The following is a 23,775-nucleotide window of genomic DNA, read 5'->3' on the forward strand; positions in this document are numbered from 1 at the left end:
GGAACCGGTCTGTGGCCGAAATAATAAAATTCAGTTCCCTCCCCGTCCAGCTGTTTTTCCACCTTTCGAGGGAGCGAGTCTTCACTGAGGACCGTGCTCGTTTCTACGGGGCTGAAATTGTTTCCGCCTTGGAGTACCTGCACTCCCGGGACGTCGTCTATCGTGACATCAAGGTAATCCCGCGCGGAACGCCTGGTCTGGCCTCAGCAGAAGGCGCTCAAGTGAGAAGCAGATCCTGCCTTCTTATGGAGAGAGGTGGGAGCTGCATAGGGCTCCCTTTTCCATAAGAGGTTTTGCCTTTGCCCACAGCATTGAGCTGGGTAGGGAAGGAAGGGTCTGTAGGAGGAGGAGGTGGCACATGGTACTTTTAAAACTAAAATTCTCCTTCAAAGTTACCAGTTGCTGCTTTTTTGTCCCACCCAAGGGACTCGCAGTGAGCTTCATGGCCAGGCAGAAATTTGAACCCTGCTCTTCCCAATCCGAGTCCAGCATTCTTAACCACCAACGGAGTCTCAAATGCCCTCAAAGCAGAATGCAATGAAATAGTTAGAATGCCAGAAGAATAAATTTGGGAAAGAGCACCAGCAGGCTTGAAAGCAAAACCCTTCTCCTGGTGTGGGGATTGTAGAACTGTAGAGTTGGAAGGGACCCTGAAGGTCCTCTAGTCCAACCCCCTTCAATGCAGGAATCTCAACTAAAACATCCAAGGCAGATGGCCACCCAAGCGCTGCTTTAAAACCTCCAGGGAAGGACTGAGTGCTTTCCACCTTTCCACAGGGAAGGAGGCAGCAGGTGGGCTTTCTGAGCAAGGCAATCCCAGACTCAAGGCCACTGTAGCCCCTGGCCTCCACCAATGGGCAAGCAGGATCATGCCCTCCTTGCAGACATCCTGGGCCCTTCAAGTGGTGTACAGTGATAGAGCAGCCCTTTGAAGGCCTGGAGTCACGCTGGCAGCCAGGGCAGCACAAAGGCTCTGTCCACACAGCCTCGAGTCACGCCAGGAGTCCAAATAGGATGTGACCAGTTATGAGCTTGGCCACATCTGCTTTAGAATCATAGAGTGGGGCCACCCAGTCCAACCCTGTGCAGTTCAGGAATCTTCTGGCGTACGGTTGCAGCAGCTCCAGACCCAGGTGGGGACGTTGGCTCCCCGGTTTCTGGGTCAGCCTACAGGGGTAAAGAATGAAATGCATGATTTCTCCTCATAGAATCATAGAATCATAGAGTTGGAAGAGACCACAAGGGCCATTGAGTCCAACCCCCTGCCAAGCAGGAAACACCATCAGAGCACTCCTGACATATGGTTGTCAAGCCTCTGCTTAAAGACCTCCAAAGAAGGAGACTCCACCACACTCCTTGGCAGCAAATTCCACTGTCGAACAGCTCTTACTGTCAGGAAGTTCTTCCTAATGTTTAGGTGGAATCTTCTTTCTTGTAGTTTGGAGCCATTGCTCCGTGTCCGCATCTCTGGAGCAGCAGAAAACAACCTTTCTCCCTCCTCTATGTGACATCCTTTTATATATTTGAACATGGCTATCATATCACCCCTTAACCTCCTCTTCTCCAGGCTAAACATGCCCAGCTCCCTTAGCCGTTCCTCATAAGGCATCGTTTCCAGGCCTTGGACCATTTTGGTTGCCCTCCTCTGGACACGTTCCAGTTTGTCAGTGTCCTTCTTGAACTGTGGTGCCCAGAACTGGACGCAGTACTCCAGCTGAGGTCTGACCAGAGCAGAATACAGTGGCACTATTGCTGGCTGCCCTCTGCCCTTGAGGTCCAGCGTGTCTGCTGCTGCTGCTTCTGGCTGTTCCCAGCGCATCATTCCCGCCGCCCACCTCTTGGGGACTCATCTGAGCAGGATCTTTCCCACCCCGCCTCGCCCCTGACTCGCCTTTGCGCCTCTTGCAGCTGGAGAACCTCATGCTGGACAAGGACGGGCACATAAAGATCACGGACTTTGGGCTGTGCAAGGAGGGCATCAGCGACGGCGCCACCATGAAGACCTTTTGCGGGACGCCGGAGTACTTGGCCCCTGAGGTATTGGGGGGGGGGGCTCTTGCCTGGGCAAGGCCAGCGGCCCAAACGGCCAGGGAAACCGAGGGCTGAGATGATTAGGGGGGTGGCTGGCTGGCCTCTCTCCTGATTGCGGTAGCTGTTTCTGCCCCCTTCATGGCTGCCAGGGAAGGGCCACCTAGATGCAAGTCACAAACTATACCCACAAAGGAGGAATGGATTTGTAAACTAAATGAATATTTAATTGTGGCAAAATTAACTGCTATAATGGGACACAGGTGGCGCTGTGGGTTATACCACAGAGCCTAGGACTTGCCGATCAAAAGGTTGGCGGTTCGAATCCCCACAACAGGGTGAGCTCCCGTTGCTCGGTCCCTGCTCCTGCCAACCTAGCAGTTCAAAAGCCTGCCAGTGCAAGTAGATAAATAGGTACTGCTCTGGCAGGAAGGTAAACGGCATTTCCGTGTGCTGCTCTGGTTCGCCAGAAGCGGCTTAGTCATGCTGGCCACATGACCCGGAAGCTGTACGCCGGCCCCCTTCGCCAATAAAGCGAGATGAGCGCCGCAACCCCAGAGTTGGCCACGACTGGACCTCATGGTCAGGGGTCCCTTTACTTTTTAACTGCTATAATAAGAATTCAGTCGAATCAAAAATTTTAAAAAAGGGGTGGAAATGTTTTGATGAATATATGGCAAAATATTGCTCAAAAAAAGATACAGTAACATGCCTAGATTAAAATGTGAAGCACTGGATGGCAGAAAAATTAGTAAGGAAAGATAATAAGAATATATAGATAATTTGAGAAGATTGTGGAATGCAAAGATTAGTGTAAATTGCAAAATGTGGAGGAAATCGAGTGGGGGCGAAGTGGGAGGAGGGAGAAAAGAATAATATGATGGTTTGAGGAAATATAAATGTATGGGGGGATGGGGAAGAAATGGTGTTGGCTTTCCTACATCTGTACTGTAATGTAATATGTGAAAACAAATTAGAAGGAAGGAAGGAAGGGCCACCTAGATTGACCCGGTCTGCTCACCTCCACATCCTGGCTGAACCGCCCCTGCTTTTCTCTCCTCCCTGCCCCCCCAGGTGCTGGAGGACAATGACTACGGGCGTGCCGTGGACTGGTGGGGGCTGGGCGTGGTCATGTATGAGATGATGTGTGGGCGCCTGCCCTTCTACAACCAAGACCATGAGCGCCTCTTTGAGCTCATCCTCATGGAGGAGATCCGCTTCCCTCGCACGCTCAGCCCCGAGGCCAAGGCCCTGCTGGCCGGGCTGCTCAAGAAGGACCCCAAGCAGAGGTGGGCTTTTCGTTGCCTGTGTGTGTGGAAGAGGCCGCCTGGCCGGGGGCGGGGGGGGGGGGGGCAGCTATCGTGCTGCCATGGAGTCAAAGTGGCAGAGCAGAATTTAGCACAGGGATAACTCAAATAGAGTTGGTTAGTTTCGTAGTTGGGATTACCGAAATGACCTCAGCATCTCCACCCCCATCGTTCAGCCCTGACACTGAGGTCCAGCTCCGAGGGTCTTCTGGCAGTTCCCTCAATGCGAGAAGCGAAGTTACGGGGCCTGGTTCGGTGGTGGCACCCGCCCTGTGCAACACCCTGTCAGATGTCAAGGAAATAAGCAACTGTTTGACTTTTAGAAGACATCTGAAGGCAGCATTGTACACGGAAACTTTTTAAGGTTTAATGGTTTATTATGTTTATAGGGACGCACGTGGCGCTGTGGGTTAAACCACTGAGCCTAGGGCTTGCTGATCAGAAGATCGGCGGTTCGAATCCCCGCGACGGGGTGAGCTCCCGTTGCTTGGTCCCTGCTCCTGCCAACATAGCAGTTCGAAAGCCCCTCAAAGTGCAAGTAGATAAATAGGTACCCCTCCTGTGGGAAGGTAAACGGCGTTTCCGTGCGCTACTCTGGTTCGCCACATGCTGGCCACATGACCTGGAAGCTGTACGCCGGCTCCCTCGGCCAATAAAGCGAGATGAGTGCCGCAACCCCAGAGTCGGTCACGACTGGACCTAATGGTCAGGGGTCCCTTTACCTTTACGTTTACTATGTTTTTATATACAGTGGTGCCTCGCAAGACGAAATTAATCCGTTCCGTGAGACTCTTCGTATAGCGGTTTTTTCGTCTTGCGAAGCAAGCCCATTGACAGCTTAGCGGATTAGCGCTATTAGCGGTTTAGCGGCTTTTAGCGATCAGCTGTTAAGCGGCTTATCAACGGAACAGCTGATAAGCAGCTTAGCGGCATAGGAAAGGGCGAAAAAAAGCGAAAAAACCCTGCGGGAACTCGCAAGATTTTTTCGTCTTGCGAAGTAACCCCATAGAGAAATTCGTTTAGCGAAGCGCCTCCAAAACAGAAAACCCTTTCGTCTAGCGGGTTTTCCGTCTTGCGAGGCGTTCGTCTTGCGGGGCACCACTGTAAATACTTTGGAAGCCGCCCGGTGTGGCTTGGCTATTGCTATTGTTATCATCATGAAATTTTATTGTGGCCTCTTTGTAAGCTGCCCTGGAAGCCTTCCCCAGAAGGGATATGGAGAAGTGCAGTGAACCCCAAATTCCACTTCCCAGGGTTGTGGGGCACTGCGCATCAAGGGAAATAAACTCTGGTTTTGGCTGCATAGTTCTTTTGTGACAAGCGAGGAGGGTCTGACTGGTGTGGTGTTTTGTGGGGGAGGCGCTATACTCCGGGAGAAAGGAGGCTTGGAAAGAGGGCAGGCCAACCTGCTTCTTAGCAGGTGCTTTGGATGACAAAGCCCACAAGTATCCTGCGGCCGTCTATCCAGGGGGCTGATGGGAGTTGCTGTCCAAAACATCCAGTGGGCGCTTGGCTGGCCCAGAATAATGCCAAGGCTGTGGGGCAGCGAGAGAAAGTTGTCCCCCCCACTGCCCCTCATGCTGCCACCCAGGTACAGGGAGTCCCGCTGGAAATCTTGCGCGCCCACCCCGCCGTTACTGTGGTTACAGGACCCCTTTGTTGTGCCCACAGGTTGGGGGGCGGCCCCAACGATGCCCGGGAGGTGATGGAGCACCGCTTCTTTGCCGCCATCAACTGGCAGGACGTGGTTCAGAAAATGGTAAGGAGAGAGGGGGGTGGCACAGGTGGTGTCTGACGTGAAGACACAGTACTTATTCGCCTGACCCCCAGCCACTCAGGTTGTGTGGGGAGGGGAGCCTCCTCAGCTGCCCCTCAAGCTGCCTGGGGGAGTGAGGGGGGGGGTCAGGGTGGCACCAGGACCACAAAGCGAGCTTGGCCCCCTTTTTCTCCCCAGCTCATCCCACCCTTCAAGCCGCAGGTGACATCTGAGATCGACACCCGGTACTTTGACGACGAGTTCACAGCACAGTCCATCACCATCACCCCTCCTGACCGATGTAAGTGACAGAATCCTGGGCACCCCAGGGCTCATCTAGTCCAATGGGCTGAGGGTTCGATTCCCCCTTTTGCAGTGCTGGGAGTGGGTTGTTGCTTTGAATCCGCTTGCGCCCCAGGCAATGAGCAGCTTTCCACCTCCTTTGACCTGACTCTCCCCTCCTTCTCCCCCCACAGACGACACCTTGGACTCGCTAGAGGCCGACCAGCGGACCCACTTCCCCCAGTTCTCCTACTCGGCCAGCATCCGGGAATAGGGGGGCAGCAGCACTCCCCCTACAGCGCCCCCGCCAGAGCGACGGCGGGGCTTGCAGGACGCCAGGACACTCTGCAGGGGGAGGGTGCCCCCCCATCTCACTGGCCCTGCAGCGCCCCAACTCGGGGGGCTGGGCAAACAGCCTCCCCCACCAGGAAGCAGCAACAGCACAGGGGGGGGGCCTGCTTCCCCACCAGGAATCCGCTTGGACCACAGGACCCACCGCTGCCACTCCCCCCACCTGTTGTCAAGTTTTCAGTGCAGATGGACTTGGGGGAGGCTTTCCTCGACTTTCAAGGATCTGCACCCTGCCCTGACGGGGGGGGGGGGGGGCTGTTTTCGGATGTTTGCTTGGAAAGCTCCCTGGGCAGGAGAAAGTGCGTCTCCCCCCACCTTGCCAGGATGTTGGTGAAGCCAGGTGGGGGGGGGGTTACTGGAGGAAGAGAGACAGAAGAGCCTGGGGGACTCCCAGAGGGCAAACTGACACGGAGCGTGTGCTGCAGAGACAAGTTTTCTGGGGGGGGGGAGCTGGACCCCCCCCTTTGCCGGATGGCCAGGGACGCTGTGGGGAGAGGCATGAATACTGGGCCTGTCAAGCCAGGCTTTGCGCAGTGGAGACAGACTGGGTCACCAACGGTTCCAACTAGTAGTGCGGGTTTTTGGGGGGCGGGGGGAGATGGGGGGCACACCTTTCTGAGCGTTGGAAAGCAGCTGTGCAGTTCCTGTGTGCTCTTCCGGGGCTTCTCGGGATGTTCGGAGGGGGTGCCACTGCTGCTTGGGCGGCCTTTAGAGGAGGGCAAGGTGGGCTCGCACCGCTGGTGCCACTGCCCTCCCCTTCCACCCCAGGCTGGTCATCCTCTTGTGGGGCAAGGAGGGCTGCGTGGTGCCCTCCATCACTGGAACGTGGGTGGGTGGGGGGCGTCCAAAGGAAGCCCAGGCTCCTTGGAGGGTCATGGAGTCTCCCGGGGTTTCCCTCCCTGGTTGGGGGAGCCTCCCTTGCTGCACCTCAACGCTGGCGGTGTGGCTTGAGCAGTTGCTGCTACCTCTTTGACTGCGGGCAAAGCGTTGGCCTGCCTGGAGCCCTGGAGAGTGAAGGAGGGATCGGGCCCTGGGTGATTCCTAGCTCCTCCAGCCCCCAGCAAGCCTCTCCCCCGTCCTTTTCATGGCTGGTCCAGGGGCAGCTTGGCCTTCTGCGCTTGTCCTGGCACAACTCTTAGTGCCCTCCCTTCCTCCCAACAGGCATGTGGGCTAAAGCAACCGAGGGCTGGCAGTGCCGTTTGGGCATGAGAGCCTGCGCCCCTGGGTGTCTGCTTGTGCAGACAGATCTCTCACCCCCCTCCCCAACGGCTTCGTTTGGGGTTACCTGGGCAAGATCTCTCCATCTCCCTCTCTTAAGTCTGCTGCCTTGTTCTCGGCGGGGCAGAGGTCCGGTGGCAGAGACATTTGCCTGCTGCTGCGGCAGCGCCCGCCTGTAGAGCAGAAGCAAGGCCCAGGCTCCTTTGCCGAGACCACCACCGCCTTGGCCAATGTGGGGATGCATGGAGTGACGGAGAAGAACTCCTTTTTCTTCCGGGCGAGGGTGGCCCCTGGGCAAAGGGCCCATGGACTGGCTGGCACCTGAGTCTGTGTGCATCGGGTTCTGCTTCTTCAAGTCTGCTTCTCCCTCAGCTGGGGAAAGGCTTTTTCGCATGCCCCCCCCCCCACCCCAAAAGTACCGCAGAATATCCAGGGAGGGGAAGGTGGTCAGGGTGAAAGACTGGGTGTTCCCACCTCCCTCACTGATGCTAAGCCCACTGCACCCCTTTCTATAATGAGCTTTTTAGTGGGGATTCAAACCCCGCCGCCACCAAATGTGTTTTCGTTTTTGCAGGAGATGGGTGAGGCAGTTGCCCCTTAGGTGCTTTTGGTTCGCTTGGCTACCGTAAGGCGGGAATGTTGGGAACCCTTTGCTTACCCCTTTCTGGAAATGCAAGGAACAGAGTGGGGGCATCGCAGTGCCCGGGGGGGGGGTCGAGAAAGCAGCCCTCGTTCTCCACCAGCTCCTTTGAACCATATGGCATTGTGGGGGGAGAATCTGCAGAGAAGGGGGCTCAAAAAGAGGGCAGTGTTTCCAGGAGCCTGGCTGGGGCAGGGGCGGCTTGTGAGGGGGGCGGCATTGGGGGGCAGGAGCTGAGACTTCCCTCCAGAATGGACCCTTGCCCCCCCCATGGCCTGAGTTGACCTCCTTTGGTGCAGCATCTCTCAAAAGGGCTGGGTTTGGGGGGAGATTGAGGGTTCCCGTTGTGCTTTCGTGGCCACTGTAGACCAAGGCCAGTAGAGCAGGACTGGGGTTGGGGGGCTTGGCTGAGGGAGCCCGCCCAGACCGCCATTGCAAAGCCCCCTCATGACCTTGTGGTGACCTAGGCTCAATACAGGTCAAGCTCTCCGGTGGCTGTACTTAGGCTTCCCCTGGCTGCCCCACGCCAGCTCAGCACCCTCCTGCCCAGGTGGGCAGCTGCGGAGTCCCAGCCCGGGCAGGGGGAGGTCTCCCGACCCAGGTGGGCTGAGCTGCTTTTGCTGTGCCAGGACGGGGGTCCGCAAGGAGCGTGCGGCCTGCCGGTTCATTGCCCACAGTGGTGGGGTGTGGGGCCGGCCCTCCGCCTTCCTCCACCACAGCAGAGGTGCCTTTCTGGGGTCAAGCCCCAGTTCTCCAAGCCTTAACCTCCTCTCCCCTCCTGTCCCCTGCTTCAACGGGAAACATTCCTGGGGGGCTTTTGGCCCAAGGTCCTGGCGATCTTGGCCGGGACCCCCGTCATTACCTCATGCCTGCCGTGGGGGCAATGCGCAGAGGGGAGAGGGCTGCCTTTCCATCGCTGGGGGGGGGGTCCCAGCCTGCTCTCCCCCTCCTATTGCATACGGTTGAATGTAAACTCACCTGGTGCAAAAGGTGGGTGGCTCTGGGGGAGGGACACCCCCCCATGGCACTTCTCATCCTTTCTCCCTGGGCTCAGGCCAGCCACACCCTCCCCCAAAATGTGACTTTTGCTGCCTTTAGTTTCTGTGGGCCTGGAGCAGAGGGGAAGGCAGAACCTCAGCCCACAATGGGCTCAGCGGCCATCAGCCTCTCTGAAGAGCCTTGGGGGCCTGCCCCCCCACTGTGGCCCCCCCTTTCCATTCCTCACCTGCAGCGGGTGCGAATCTTCACCACCCAGCACTGGGAAGGGAACTGGGTCCCCCTGCTGGGTTGACAGGCAGCAGGCTGCCTGAGCTCACAACTGGGGGCGGGGGTAGGACTGCTGTGGGCCCCCGCAGTGACTCTCCAGGGTACCCCTGCCTCGCTGCTGTGCCATCCCTGCCTTGGCAAGCCCAGCTTGCTGATGCCATGTGGACACAAGCCGCTCTGAATCGTTGGGCGGCGGAGGGGGGAATGGCAATGGTGATGCCTCCCCACAAGCATGGAGGGGGGTTTGGGGGGGGGCTGCTGAGCCCTTCTGCCCCCTTTGGCCTCCTCTGACCCCCCCCTCCACTTGGCCTTTCATTTCAATGCAGGCCTTTGACACTCGTCTGACTCCAAAGCGCCGGCAGCCTTAGAAACCTCCATTTAGGTGCTTAAAGGTTTTATAATATGACTTAAGAAGCTTTTTTCCCCTCAAGGAAACCATATTTGGATCGCGACTATAACCTTACAGGACTTTTCCGATCCCGTGCGATGTATGTTCTACAGAATTCAGGGGGGTGGTCCCGGATATAGAGGGAGGGGTGTTACACACACACACACACACACACACACACACAATCTTTGACGAGGGGGGTTAATAAAGGGTTTTTTCCACTTAGTTTCTGTAGTTGTGATAGTTGAGGTTTATTAACTTAATACTGACCCTCTTCAGCGGCTTTAGTTGGGACCGCCTGCCTTCCGCTGCTGTGCTGTGTTTTTATCTGCAATTTCTCTCTCCAGCGCTGGAAGGTGACTGCGATGGCACTTCTCTTCGCCCAGAGGGGACGGGGGGGGGGGCAGGCTCTGGCTCCCCACCCACCCCGAGCTCACCCACTCAGTTTGTAAAATAAGTTCCGCTTCAGAGGCAAGTCCTCTGGAGCATCTTTTGTGGGGAGGCGGGCCAAGCGAGAGGGGCCTTCCTTGGGCGTCTCCGCAGTGCCTCCCTCTTCTCCTTCTCTCTGCTGCCCTTGGATTTGTACGGTACGAGCAATAAAAGGTTTTGTTTTTCTTTCTAGGGTGTGTCCTGCTCATCGTTTTGTGTCACACGCGCTGCTTTTCCTTAGAAATGCAAGTGCCAAGCCACACTTTCCAAAAAGCACACCCCCATTAAAAACCCTTATTAATTTTTGCATATATAAAATGAGTTGCGTCCCACAACAACTCCTGTTTCCACAGGAGAAGACAGGATTCAACATTTTGTGAAATGATGCCTAACCAAAAGGGTATTTCTGCTCTGCTTATACACCCAGCCCTCACTTTCCCCATTGCTTGGTTCTCCAGATGCCAGATCATAGGTAGGCAAACTTAAGGCCCAGGGGCCGGATCCAACCCAATCACCTCAATCCCGCCCGTGGACAGTCTGAGAATCAGTGTGTTTTTACATGAGTAGAATGTGTCCTTTTATTTAAAATGCATCTCTGGGTTATTTGTGGGGCATAGGAATTCGTTCTCCCCCTCCAAAAAAAATAGTCCGGCCCCCCACAAGGTCTGAGGGACAGTGGACCGGCCCCCTGCTGATAAAGTTTGCTGACCCCTGGTTTAGATGCTCCTGGGCGAAGCCAGTAGTGCTGTATAGAAGTGAGAGTTGGACCATAAAGAAGGCTGGTCGCCAAAGAATTGATGCTTTTGAATTATGGCGCTGGAGGAGACTCTTGAGAGTCCCATGGACTGCAAGAAGATCAAACCTCTCCATTCTGAAGGAAATCAGCCCTGAGTGCTCACTGGAAGGACAGATCCTGAAGCTGAGGCTCCAGTACTTTGGCCACCTCATGAGAAGAGAAGACTCCCTGGAAAAGACCCTGATGTTGGGAAAGATGGAGGGCACAAGGAGAAGGGGACGACAGAGGACGAGATGGTGGGACAGTGTTCTCGAAGCTACAAACATGAGTCTGACCAAACTGCGGGAGGCAGTGGAAGACAGGAGTGCCTGGCGTGCTCTGGTCCAGGGGGTCACGAAGAGTCGGACATGACTAAACAACAGGGCCAACCTTACACCTGGTTTTTTGGGGGAAGTCTAAAGATATCCTCTTGCCCCCGGCCATGCAGGTAGCCAAAGTTGGCTGTGGGGTGAGGTGTTTGGGAAGAGACGTTACCTCTCTTGCAATTCCTGATCCTGCCTGCCTGAGTGTCCTTTTCGTTAAGCTGAGCTCCTCATCATTTTAGGCCAGAGCAGTGAGAGAACCCAGAATGCCCCCATGTGCAGTGTTACACAAATTGTAGTTGAAAATTAATGGACTAAAATGGCATTCCTGTATGTCTGAGGCTAAGCATATTTTTTAAAAAAGTTGATTAATTTCAGTATACATGCTTATAGTACCAGTAATCAGCAGGTGCTGGGCAACTCTTTAACAGAGCCATTCCTTCAACCTTTGCTCCTGAAGAAGGTGATGCCTCTTTTAATTGTGACATAGACATTAAGCAGCTTTTTTTTAAAAAAAAAAAATGTTTGCTGCCTTCAGAACTCTTATTTCCAAAATGCACAATACATGCAGACTGAATTGACCAGTCGGTTTAAAAGTCTGCTTGAATCTGCTGCCCAATCCCAGAGCGGCTGGGGTACAAATAATAAAATGGGTATTATAAACATGCTGACTACAGGTAATCTCTCTTCAGCCCAGTGGGACTTCTCTCCTAGTAAACATATCTAAGCTTGCACCCCTTTCCTTTTTGTAAACAACATTATTATTTGATCCAGCTCCATGGTTCTAGGCTTTCATGAACAGTCTCCTCCATGGATAATTAATAATAATAATAATTTTTATTTATACCTCGCCCTCCCCAGCCAAGACCAGCCTCAGGGCGGCTGACACCAGGTATAAAAACGATTGAAATGCAACTTAAAAACAAGATTAAAATACAACATTAAAACATTAAAGTGTGTCTGCTTATGGCAGCAAAGCCACCTCTGGCCCTGCTGACCTCCTGTGACTGGGGAGGGCCGGCCCCTTTCAGGATGGGAGCCCGTGCTGCCTAAGGCCTGCCCACTGGGTCTGTCTTTGCTAGTTTTTGCTAATTAAGCACAGCTGGATTTGCCGCTCACTTGGGCCTGACACTCCCCAGCAGAGCTGAACTTCCTTCCTAGCCCTTCCTCCTCCGGGGACCATGTGGGGTGTGCAGGCCAAGCCCACCGCCTTTCAAGACAGGAGATCCTGGCAGACTGCAAGTTTGTTGGTTTGCTCTTGTGGTGGGGGCTCCTGGGGGGGGGCAGGAGGGTTTGGGGTGGGGTCCTTGGTCTCCCTGCATTTTTCCCCTTTCTACTTTCCCCTGCCAAAGAGATGTAGCTTTTGGAAAGGCCCCTGAGTGGATGTGGGGGTTGGTTGGTTTTTCGGGGGGGGGGGAAGCGTTGTTCCGTTTGGACCGGTGTCTGCAGAACCTGCCTCCCACAGCAGGCTAGCCCCTTGGGGGGGGTACCTAACAGAGACCCTCATTGGAAGCTGCGTTCCCTGAGCTGAGAGGCCCTGCCACCCATTCCCAGATGTGGCGGGAGAAAGGCCTGCATTCTTCACATGCCCAGGAGCGCTCTCTATCAGAAGAGCATCCTCCTAGCATTGCAAAGGAGGCTTTCTCCACCATCCTGGCCTCTCTCTTTGCTCCCCTCGGTGGAGAAGTGGCTGCAGTGACCTGTCAGCTTCAAGCTGGGGTTTGAGAGGCCGAAGGTGGGGGTACATTTGCCACCCAAAAATCCCAGCTCTGAAGTGGCTGAGTTGTAACTTCCCACATTTTGCTCTTGGTCACACCTGTGACCTTCACTTTGTCCGAGATGCTCCTTGGCAAAAGCCCATGTGGGGGCTGATGGGGGGGGCCAGAAACCAAAGTGGGGGAGTTCTGCCCCTTTAACTCCTCCCTTAAATATGTTCCATTTTAGGCAGATGAGAAAAGGGAGCCTTTGAAAAGCAAGAACAACAAAGGACTGAGCAGTGAAAAAGGATCCAGGAAGGTGGGTCTTCCAGGGGGGTGCTGGGGTGCATTGTTAGAAGACAGGAAACATTTGCAGAGTGGGGGGGCAGAGGTGCAGCCTTGAAGCTGCCCCCCCCCACTTGCTCACCTGAAAGCAATGATGTCATTACTTAGCTTTGAGCACCCATTTCCGGCTCCCTTTAATAGTGAACTTGGGTGCTGAGTGCCAGCAGGATTGGAGCCCCCAAGGTTCAAGGTTTTAGTAGGGGGCGCAGAGAAGCACAGCAGACCTTCAGACAAAACAGCCTACGGGACAACAACACGCGCCTTGCAAGCAAAGAACTGGAGGAGGACTGAGGACGCTCAGTACCTTGGGGTGTGGGGTGTCAGTTGGGAAAGAAAAACTGAGGTGGGACAGGTTGGAAGGGGGGGGGGAAGGATATCCCAGAGGGGAGAATATTTCTGACCGGCTGAAGCCCCGAATAGGATCAGCCCTCTTAGACTACGCTGCAACATTTTGTTGCAGATTCTGCACCGACCTTCACTTGGAAGTCATTGCCGTGGGAGGGAGGGAGGGAGGTAAAGGTGCTTTGCATATGCTTTGCATATGCTCAAAAACAAACAGCCTCTACTTTCAGCTGGGTGTTGGCACTGCAGAGGTACGTTCTGAGAAATGCAAAGTCCCAAAGATGGGAGGTGAGCAACGCAGACCTCTTGTCTCTTTCCCCTGCAACACCCTCGGAAGATAGGAGATCAGGGGCTGAACATTTGCCACGTATATTGAGGCATCAAGTGACCACGTGAGCCAGCTAGAACACCTATTGTCTACTCCGTTTCTATCCCAGCCTTTTCTCCAAAGGGTTCCAGGTGCTTCCCTCCTCATCTAACCTAGGGTTACCAGATGTTCCTGGGGACAGTCCCCGGATTTGCAAATCTGTCCCCGGGAAACGTGGCAGCCTCAGCAGCCCAGAGCCAGCCTGGTAGCGCAGTTGGCTCTGCCTGGCTCCAGGCTGCTGACTGCCACTGCCAAAAGGTAACCAGGGACATCCAGCGGTACAGATCTCCTGCCTCCTTCCCCCTTTGTTTTGACTGATAGGGGAGGCTCAGGAGTTCTGGGCAGGCGGCTGTTGCCCAGGAGGGGCACAAGGCACACGGTTTCTCTGCCGGGCAAGGTGCAAAGCCCTTCTTTCGCATCCTATGAAACATAAATGTGCAGAGTTTTTTAAAAACTGGGCAACCGCGCACTGCCCACCTGTGACTCCCAAGCCTCCCCCAATCTCCTGTCCCCTTTGTTTTGACAGATCGGGGGAGCAGCGGGCGGACAGCCATTGCCCAGTTTTTTGAAAAACTCTGTGCATTTATGTTTCACAGGGTGCAAAAGAAGGCCTTTGCACCTTTATACAATACGCATGTTTGCTTGGGCCAAGGGTCTTTTGCCTCACCATCCCCACTACTGACTCCCTGTTGCTACTCAGCTTCGGGGGGGAAAGTGTCCCCGGATTCATTGAAAAAAATCTGGTAACCATAATCTAACCCCCACAACAACCCTGTGAGGTAGGTCAGGCTGAGAGAGGCAGCGACTGGCACCCAAGGTGAACGTCGTGGCTGAGCTGGAGATTTGAACCCTGGTCTCTCCCAGGTCCTGGTCCAGTGCTCTAACCACTACACCACGCTGGCACATTGGTGGTGGCCCCAGTTGTGCCTCTGCTTACAATCCCAGGCTGCAAGGCTCTGAGGAGGCGTTTTAAGATGGAGAAGCTGGTTCACAGAGCCCTGCTCTGCCTCTGCGGGGGTCAAAGGTCCAGTCTAGTGCTCTTGCGGCCAAACTGTGGTGCTGTGGTTGAGAGTCTTGGCCCGGGACCTGGGAGAGACCAGGATTCGAATCCCCACTTGGCCTGGGTGACAGCCAGTGCCTCTCAGCCTAACCTGAAATATTACACCGCCTTGAACTCCTTGGAGGGAAAAAAGCGGGATAAAAATGCAATCAATCCATCAATTGGCCCCCACCCCACCGCACCCCAAATCTCTCTAACAGCGGAAGGTCCCCGGGAGTCATGAGAGGGACGTTGCTTCTGAGAAGCCGGGCGCTGTCTGCCCCAGGACCTCAGCAGAGCCGGCTTTGCAAAGAGGTAAGGGAGCTCCAGGCAAAATAGTTTGCAGGATGGGGTAAAAGTTGGGAGGCCTGATGGGGAGGGAACAAGAGTTGGCCTGGGGACGCTTCCCATATTGCCTACTGCCTACTGCTTCCCCCTCTCCACAGGCTGTGAATTTTAAGTAGTCCTAATGCAAAGCCCATTAATTCTTACCAAAGTGTCTGGAAATGGTGAAGCCCTGAAGATGAGAGAAGAGAAAACTTTATTCTCTTTAGCCAATGGCCATAGCAACAGTAAAACATTGCAGTATATGCAAAAAAGGGAATTTGATACAAGAGCACAATTTAAAGTCCTGAATCAGCCATCAGTTAGTGGCCCTTATTCTGATTGCCCCTGCCAAAGTGCCAAGACTTGGACTCGCTTTTTCCATACAAAGGGTGGCAAACATATACCACCAGCCCTAGAAGTCTTCCAAGCTAAACCCCTAGCACAGCTACTATACGGGGCTCAGATTTGGACTAGTAACCACCTTAGCACTTTGGAAGCTCTTCAATCAAAGTTTCTAAGGCAGATTTTTTCCGTACCGCCATGCGTCCCAAACGCATCATTGAGACTGGAGGCAAGTCTCCCTTCAGTAGAAATATGGACTTGATGCCCCAATATGGCGCTGCCCATCTCCCTGCTCCCCTTGTCCCACGACAGGGTCCTTCAGGCATGGGGGGCGGGCCTTGCACCCAGTCCCATCTCAACCCATTGCATCTGGCACAGCAACATGCAGAAGCAGCCGGGTGCTTTGCAGAGAGCTCAGGTGAGCGAGCCAAACCGCACCACAGCGGCTGTCTCTTTCCGCCCCCACCCCAGTTGCTCCTGCCTCTGAGATCCTTGTGGAGGAGTTCTCGCAAGCCATGTTGCGCCTGGGCATGGGTCTGGAGAAGGAGTATGCCTATGACATCTTCAGCAACCTGATGGTAAGTTGGAGGGGGGGGTGACTGTTGGGATACTGCCAGGGAGATGGGGGCATCAGGCGGGCCCCCAGCTGGCTCCGAACAATCACCGGTCTCCTGTGGAGCAGCATCAGTAAATTAGCGACACGAGCTTCAGATACGTTCCAAGACCCGTGCACACCCTTTCAGCAGGGTGTATAAATCTTCCACAATGGAAGAAGCAGACAGAGAGAGCATATTTACAGCTTTATTCAGCTTAGTTCAGGAACAAAGGAAAACATGACTGCTTGCCTTCATATCCAGCAAAACAGCCGCATATCAAAACTACATGCAATGGAAGTTCCCAGCAAGAGCTGGAAGTAAACAGGCAGGTGATACACAAACGTCAGGCCTGTACCCTTTTAAGGTGGAACGGAACTATATCCTAGCAGTGACTTCCATCCTGAGGACCAGTGTTGGAATCCCCACCTCCCAAGAGAGGCCCCTGTGGGCTGACCTCTCTCAGAGGAATTTGGGTGGGGCTGTGGTCCTCTCTCCCTGCCATGGGGGCTTCCCAAAGGCCCCTTGCTTGGCCGCTAGGGGACTCAGAATTTTAGAGTTGGACGAGACCTCCAAAGGTCCTATAGTCTGACCCCCTGCAGTGCAGGAATGTCACCCAAAGCACCCATGACAGATGGCCATCCAGCCTCCGTTTGCAAATGAAGGGGAGTCCACCACCACCGCTCAGCTGTCAAACAGGTCTTACCACCAGGAAGGTGGGATTAACAGATCCACATTAATTGTCAAGTTGGATGGGACCTCCAAGGGTCCTCTAGACTGACCCTCTGCAGTGCAGGAATCTTTTGCTCAAACCTACGACCCTCAGATTAATAATAATAATTAATAATAATTTTTTTATTTATACCCCACCCTTCCCGGTTCAGAAAACCGGGCTCAGGGTGGCTAACAACCAATTTAAAACACTTAATTGTAAAAGCAGCGTAAAATACAGTATAAAAACATGAATAACAATAAAATTCAAAATTCAGAAATCAATTTGGGGAAAATCCATCCAATAAACATTGGATAGTCACCAGGGCTAGCTGGCTGAATTAGTCCTACTTGGGCCAGCGAGGAGGCCAGGGGAGAATTACCTGTGGGGTCTCAGAGCGGGTGATCTTCATAAAAAGGGGATGGAAGAGAAGGGAAATAAAAGATCAGGCTGAATTCAAATTAAAGGGCAGGTGGAATAGCTCTGTCTTAACAGGCCCGGCAGAAGGAGGTTAAATCCTGCAGGGCCCTGGTCTCATGGGACAGAGCATTCCACCAGGTCGGAGCCATCACTGAGAAGGCCCTGGCCCTGGCAGAGGATAATCTGACTTCCTTAGGGCCCGGGACCTCTAAACTATGGTTATTCATGGACCTTAAAGTCCTCTGCGGGGCAGACCAGGGGAGGCGGTCCCGTAAATACGAGGGCCCTAAGAGCCCTAAGAACCTCCTGTTCTACTGAGTGACAGCTGTCACAGCTCCCTTGCTTTGTCCTCTCCCAAAGGACGGGGGTTTATGAGAAGAAGGGAAGGGGGGCTGCAGCAACCTCAGGGCTCCTTTCTCCCCCCCTTTCCTTCCCACAGCAGAAGCAGCCTCATTATGCCTTCCGGGGGCTTGACATGCCCAGGTCTGTGACGGGGGAGATGCGCGGTCTCATCATCGACTGGCTGGTGCAAGTGCATGTAGGTACTAGCAGGAACCCCTCCCCCAATGTCTCCCCCCCTGGAAGAGTGGGTGGGGAAGTTTGTTTGGGGTGGGGCTGCAGGAGGCCCTGAGTTTCCATCCCCTTGCAGCAGACTCAGGTGGGCAGGGAGGCATCCAGGGCCGGCTCTGCAATGAGACAAGGTGAGGCAGGCACCTCAGGTGGCAGAATGGGAGGGGCGGCAGGTTTGGCTCCCTCCGCTTGCTGGAGAGGCAAACTTCTGCACCGAAGGGGGTCGCCAGGGGGTCCTCGGAGCAAGCAAGCGTTGGGGGCTGGGTGGAGCCTTTGTTGTGGGGCAGGATATCGGGGAATGGTGGCCCCAAAGTCATAGAATCACAGAGCTGAAGAGCTGGAAGGGACGAGGGGAAGGAGGAGCTCTGTGGCAGAAAGTTGTGTCTAATCCTGCTTCTGCCCACCCCCACCCCCCAGGAATACCTGGCCCTGGCGGACGAGACTCTCTTCCTGGCCGTCTACCTCTTGAACGCCTACTTGAAAGCGGGCCGAGTGCGAATCTCGACCCTGCAGCTCCTGGCTGCCACCTGCCTCTTCCTGGCCTGCAAGGTAGAGGAGAGCAGTTGCCCTCAGGTGAGCCGGAGGCCGCAGTTGGGAGGGGGAGGCTCTGGTGCCCGGTCCGGGGAGGGGGGCTGCCCTAGACTCCCACCTCTAGGAGAGGCAGTTGAGACTCTGTGCCTGTCAAGGGGGCTGTTCACACTGAATATCTGTGGCTGGGCTGTGGCCTTGGTTGGGGGGCTTCCTCTAGTGGGCTGATCCTGCACAGCTCAGGGGGTCCAGGCTGTGGGGTCGGCCCCTCTCCTGCACAGCCCAGCCTTCTTGCAAATTAGCACCTTGTGGGGGGTGGGCAGGGAGGCCCAGGGCAGGAGGAGGAGGAGACTAAGACAGGCACCTCTCCCATTGCTTCCCAGCTTATTTTTTTTAGTTGCTATGTTGTTAATATTGTTTTGTCAAATATAAATGCCTTGTTATCATATTGTCAACACATTGCTCTCATCACCATGAGGGCTGCAAGATCCCAGGGGTTGGGGTGGGTGGGTCATACTTTCCATGGTCCACGTTCCCTTCTGGGACAAAAGGCACAGCAGAGACTGTGGTGTCTTCGTGAAATATGGTTTTATTCGCACATATATGTGACCTGCAAGGGACGTGGGTGGCACTGTGGGTTAAACCACAGAGCCTAGGACTTGCCGATCAGAAGGTTGGCGGATCAAATCCCCGCAACAGGGTGAGCTCCCATTGCTCGGTCCCTGCTCCTGCCAACCTAGCAGTTCGAAAGCACGTCAAAGCGCAAGTAGATAAATAGGTACCACTCCGGCGGGAAGGTAAACGGCGTTTCCGTGTGCTGCTCTGGTTCACCAGAAGCGGCTTAGTCCTGCTGGCCACATGACCCGGAAGCTGTCTGCGGACAAACACCGGCTCCCTCGGCCAGTAAAGCGAGATGAGCGCCGCAACCCCAGAGTCGGCCACGACTGGACCTAATAGTCAGGGGTCCCTTTCCCTTTACCTATATCATTTTTAATAAGTCTCCCGCCGTATTTCAAAGCGTTTATCATCATAAACATTTTCTTTTGACATACAAAGTTACTTTTTGATTTCCCACCCCTCCTTTCATAATGTTTGTTTTTTAGCTGTTTTATCACACACATATTTTGACTATCCAAACCCCGCTACCGCTAAATCTTTCATGAATCCGCTGCTTATATTTCACAGTTTGGCTTATTCTTTTTAGTTGGTAGTTTGTTAAATATTGTTTCTTGGGTTTTACTTGTTTCGCCGACGATCATGGGATCTATGCTGTACTTGTGATGTCCTGTCACGTTGCAGTCACTTATTGTTTGTGAGCCCCTTTGGGATTCACTTGAATGGAAAGTAGCCAGGGAAATGCAATCACAGAGGCAAAGAATCGTAGAGTTGGAAGGGACCCCCAGAGGTCATTCAGTCCAACCCCTTGCAATGCAGGAACCGCAGCTGAAGCACCCATGGCAGGTGGCCACCCAACCGCTGCTTAAAAACAGCCTTGCGAGGGAGACTGCCGACCCCTTGCTGCCGTTGTCTCTCCTTCTGCTCTCCCTCCCTCCAGCCGTCCCAGCTCTGCTTCATGATGGAGGACTCATTCAACCAGAAGGAGCTTCTGCGCATGGAGCGCAAGATCTTGGCCCGCCTGAAGTTCGAGCTGCACTATGCCAACCCTGTCCACCTGCTGCACCTGCTGGCAGAAGTGGGCCATTGTGCCAGGAAGGTGAGTGTCGGGCGGGCAGGCAGGGGTCTCCCAGGCCACAGCTGACCCCTCGCTCTCCCTCTTAAAGAGATTCTGGGGCTCAGAATGTAGCATTCCCAAAGCAAGGAAGGATTGGACTCTGATTAATAAAATACACATGAGGCTTGACCAGCAAGACTCTGGGAGGAGTCCGTATAATAATAATTCCTGTCCACCCCTCGGCCCAGGTCGTTTTATTCACAAAAGAACTTTTTACACTGTGTTCGTAAGAACCAATCAGATTTCCTCTGAGCATTTCAAAAAAACCCACATGGGACAAAGTTAAAGTTAAAACTACAAAGAAACTATTTCCTACTTGAGCATGCATAATAAAGGTAAAGGGACCCCTGACCCTTTGAGGGTCATGAGGCTTGACCAGCAAGACTCTGGGAGGAGTCCGTATAATAATAATTCCTGTCCACCCCTCGGCCCAGGTCGTTTTATTCACAAAAGAACTTTTTACACTGTGTTCGTAAGAACCAATCAGATTTCCTCTGAGCATTTCAAAAAACCCCACGTGGGACAAAGTTAAAGTTAAAACTACAAAGAAACTATTTCCTACTTGAGCATGCATAATAAAGGTAAAGGGACCCCTGACCATTAGGTCCAGTCGTGACCGACTCTGGGGTTGCGGCGCTCATCTTGCTTTATTGGCCGAGGGAGCCGGCGTACAGCTTCTGGGTCATGTGGCCAGCATGACTAAGCCACTTCTGGCAAACCAGAGCAGCGCACGGAAACGCCGTTTACCTTCCTGCCGGAGCGGTACCTATTTATCTACTTGCACTTTGACGTGCTTTCGAACTGCTAGGTTGGCAGGAGCAGGGACCGAGCAACGGGAGCTCACCCCGTCGCGGGGATTTGAACCGCCGACCTTCTGATCGGCAAGTCCTAGGCTCTGTGGTTTAACCCACAGCGCCACCTGCGTCCCTTAGCATGCATAGTAGTCCAGAGTAAATAAAAGAGGAAGCAAGGAGGAATGCTTTTAGGAAACCCCGGAGGTCATAAATAGGAATAAACAGGAGAGGCAGGATGGTAGTGTTTACCATCTCCTTGTGTACTCTCTTCCTGGCCCTTAACATTTATCTAAAGATTAAACTATGTCAAAGTAACCTACTATCTTTATGTACTGAGGATGCCTGATGAAGCAACTGGCCTGTGTTTCAGCATGTTTATACGTGCCTGTCAGGTGTGGAGAAATGGGCAGTAGAGGAAAAATGCCAGAGGTGCAGAGGCTTGTGGGATTTGATCAGAAATTATTGTCAATGAATCAAACCCAGTCAATGTGATGCTTTCATTGCGGACACAATGGCTTGACGCATATTTCATAATTCCTCACAGTAATCCCATCTGATCACTACATCAGAAGCCAGACCCTTTCCTCCCCGAGTGCAGCTTCTGCACATGCTCAGAGTCAAGGATGTTGCTGCTCCTCCGCTTGCCTCCTGCTCCTGGCCTGACCTGAGGGCAGGGGCTGCTGAGGGCAGGACTCCTGGGTCCCCCTTCCCCCTACTTGCTCTTCCTCCTGCCCCTCCCCCCAGGTGCTCCTCTTGGCCATGTACTTCCTGGAGCTTTCGCTGGCGGACTGCGACTGCCTGCGCTTTGAGCCCGCACAGCTCTCTCTGGCTGCCCTGGGCCTGGCACAGAGGGTGCTGCCAGAAGAGGGCGCCAGGCTCTGGGATGCTCTCCAGGAAGGTGCCCTGAACCTCCACTCGTACAGGTAGGAGCAGACCCCTGGACCCCCCGGGAGGGGGGAGGAGGCAGCAGCACAGGAGGACCCCACCTGCCGGCGTGTTTTCTGGGAGGCTGGCGATTCTCTGTGCCGGAATTTATGCCAACAGGACAAAGACTTTTCGGTTATGAATAGGTTTTGTAATTCTAGGATTCAGAAGCTGCTTCTCAGGCCCCCAAGCTGCCACTCTAGAGGCTTATGCCAAGTCACCAATATATTTCAGTCTTGGAAAGTGGCCTGCTATGCCCTTTTTGATTTATTGTTCTCGATTTAGCTGAAATTCCTGCATTTCAGGGGTTTGGACCAGATGACCCAACTCTACAGTGCTAAGATTCTAAGAACCTATGAAGAGTCTGGCTGCCCCATCCAATCCCATAGCCTAGTCTCTCAGCAGTCAGCCAGCCAGCGGTCATTTGGGGAACCCCACAAGCACCCCAGCACCTGCTACTCAGAAGCATCACTGCCTCCTGTGGGAGGGGGTTCCGTAGGTGCTGCATGAAGGATGATGATATTTTCTCTCTCAGGGTGGGCCAGGAAGCCCCCTGCTCAAATCTTGCCTCACTGATGAGTGGGAGAGTGTGCTCTTGTGAGAATGTTCAGGGATGCAGGAGAGGATATATTGTTTGATTATAGCCTTTCCAACTTGTGTTAACAAGGTCACAATTTAGCAGAGTAACAGTCCCCTTTTTAAACTTGCAGCGGATGTGTTTGCTCAGGCTCGCTAAAGCCTCTATAATAACTGTTCTGGTATTTTCCCCTTATTCCCTCATAAAAGATAAGACACAACACAGTCTTCAATAAAAGTATAAAAAGAGTTTACTCACATTCTGTTCACAATCGGATCCCAGAAGGCAGCTTAGAAAAGTAACATACACCTGGAAACTATCTCATAAGGAGACAGTCCCTTTGTCCTCTCTGGGCTGGAAGAGAGCATCTTTGGCTAAGCAGATGTTGCTTCTTCAATGCATGTAGTCATAGAGAGAGAGATGGCTGCCCCGCCCTGTGCTTTTGTCACAGGTGAGGCCACGCCCACCTCTAGTCACATGCAGAAGAAGTCTGTCCCAGCTCAGAAAGAAACAGGAAGTTTACCTGTTGGCTGGACAAACATTCCTCCCCATGTGTAAACATGCTCACTCTAGGAATGTTGTACTTGACTGCTCTTGTGTTTCACATCCCACAGCTCTGGCAAACTCCTCCCTCTGTCTTTGCCCCTTATGGGGGTGATACTCTCTTGTGCCAGGGTTGCTGCAGGGACTTACGGGGTGATGATGCTTGGCTTTTACAGGGAGTTCTGCGCCTGGCCTGTGATTCTTGGGTCCTTTTTGCTGCAGTGATGCTCTCTGGCTGGCTAGCCAGCAGTTCAGAGGTCATCGATTCATATAATTGTAGAGTCGGGAGGGACCCTGTGGGTCATCTAGTCCAACCCCCTGGTGGATGAGGCCAAGGGCCTATCTAGTCCACCATCCTGTTCTCACAGCAGCAGGAGAGTTGCCTGTGGGAAACGGGCAAGCAGGATTTGAAGGCCAGAACAACACTCTTCCCTCCTTCATTCAGAAGCATCGCTGCCTCCCTTTCTGCCTCTCTCTCATTGCAGTGAGTCTGAGCTGTCAGCAGTACACCCTCCCATGGCCAAGGCTGCCCTGCGGGGGCCCAGCTCCACCCTCCGCGCCACTTTCCTGAAATACTCGCGGCCTCAAAAGCTCTGCACCAGCACCAGCCCCGCCATCACGGCCTCCGAGTACCTGAGCTGCTTCCTGGGAAGCCCCACTCCATGAAGAGGGGTCTGCTGTGGGTCTGCCTGTAGGGCCCATCGCACCCCATTGCAGGGCGGAGGACCTTTCCCAGGCCTGCTCCATGGAAGAAGCATGGGGTGGGGTGGGCCAGAGCCTTCAGGTGGGGAGGGGAGGGGGCCAGGAGCCCAAGCAGAATCCTTGGGACACAATTCAGGTGGGAGTGGTATCCTCTCTCTCTCTCTCTCTCTCTCTCTTTTTTCTTTCTTCATCTCTTCACAGTGACCCCACCCTCCCTGGCACTTTCTGCCTCCCCCCAATCTTAACAGATTGGTTTTAAAAAAAGAGTAGATAACTGTAAGAAAACAGGACTCTGGAAGTGTTTAATAAAGTGTGTTTTGTTCTCTCTTGCTCCTCCTATTATCTCTTCATGGCAAGGTCTGTCAGTTCCCTTGGAAGTGGAGCCGGAATCTCAGGCCCCTCTTGGCAGGGGTGGTGGGTGTGGGGGGAATCTCTCCCCACCCTTCTATTGTAGCCCA

At 53.8% G+C, this 23,775-nt stretch overlaps 2 protein-coding genes across 2 annotated transcripts in view; both read left to right on the forward strand.

Annotated features, from left to right (window-relative positions):
- The window catches only part of AKT2 (AKT serine/threonine kinase 2), a 28,736-nt gene extending 18,881 nt beyond the window's left edge, over positions 1-9,855 (forward strand). The window contains exons 9-14 of the mRNA XM_081869207.1: positions 51-173; positions 1,909-2,037; positions 3,103-3,317; positions 5,007-5,094; positions 5,290-5,392; positions 5,568-9,855. Of these exons, the coding sequence (XP_081725333.1) occupies positions 51-173; positions 1,909-2,037; positions 3,103-3,317; positions 5,007-5,094; positions 5,290-5,392; positions 5,568-5,647 (738 nt within the window). The 3' untranslated portion in view covers positions 5,648-9,855. The remainder of the gene's footprint in view (positions 1-50; positions 174-1,908; positions 2,038-3,102; positions 3,318-5,006; positions 5,095-5,289; positions 5,393-5,567) is intronic.
- Positions 9,856-10,882: 1,027 nt separating this feature from the next.
- On the forward strand, positions 10,883-23,354 carry CCNP (cyclin P; the record flags this gene model as incomplete). Its single annotated transcript, XM_081871509.1, has 9 exons — positions 10,883-10,888; positions 12,708-12,779; positions 14,775-14,868; positions 15,694-15,800; positions 17,387-17,485; positions 17,935-18,090; positions 19,601-19,759; positions 21,316-21,494; positions 23,101-23,354. 9 exons carry the CDS (start codon positions 10,883-10,885, stop codon positions 23,279-23,281), a joined length of 1,053 nt encoding a protein of 350 aa, XP_081727635.1. The 3' UTR covers positions 23,282-23,354.
- Between the last annotated feature and the right edge of the window lie 421 nt (positions 23,355-23,775).

Source organism: Podarcis erhardii, assembly GCF_964252035.2.
Source record: "Podarcis erhardii genome assembly, chromosome: 7".
Lineage (NCBI taxonomy): Eukaryota > Metazoa > Chordata > Lepidosauria > Squamata > Lacertidae > Podarcis > Podarcis erhardii.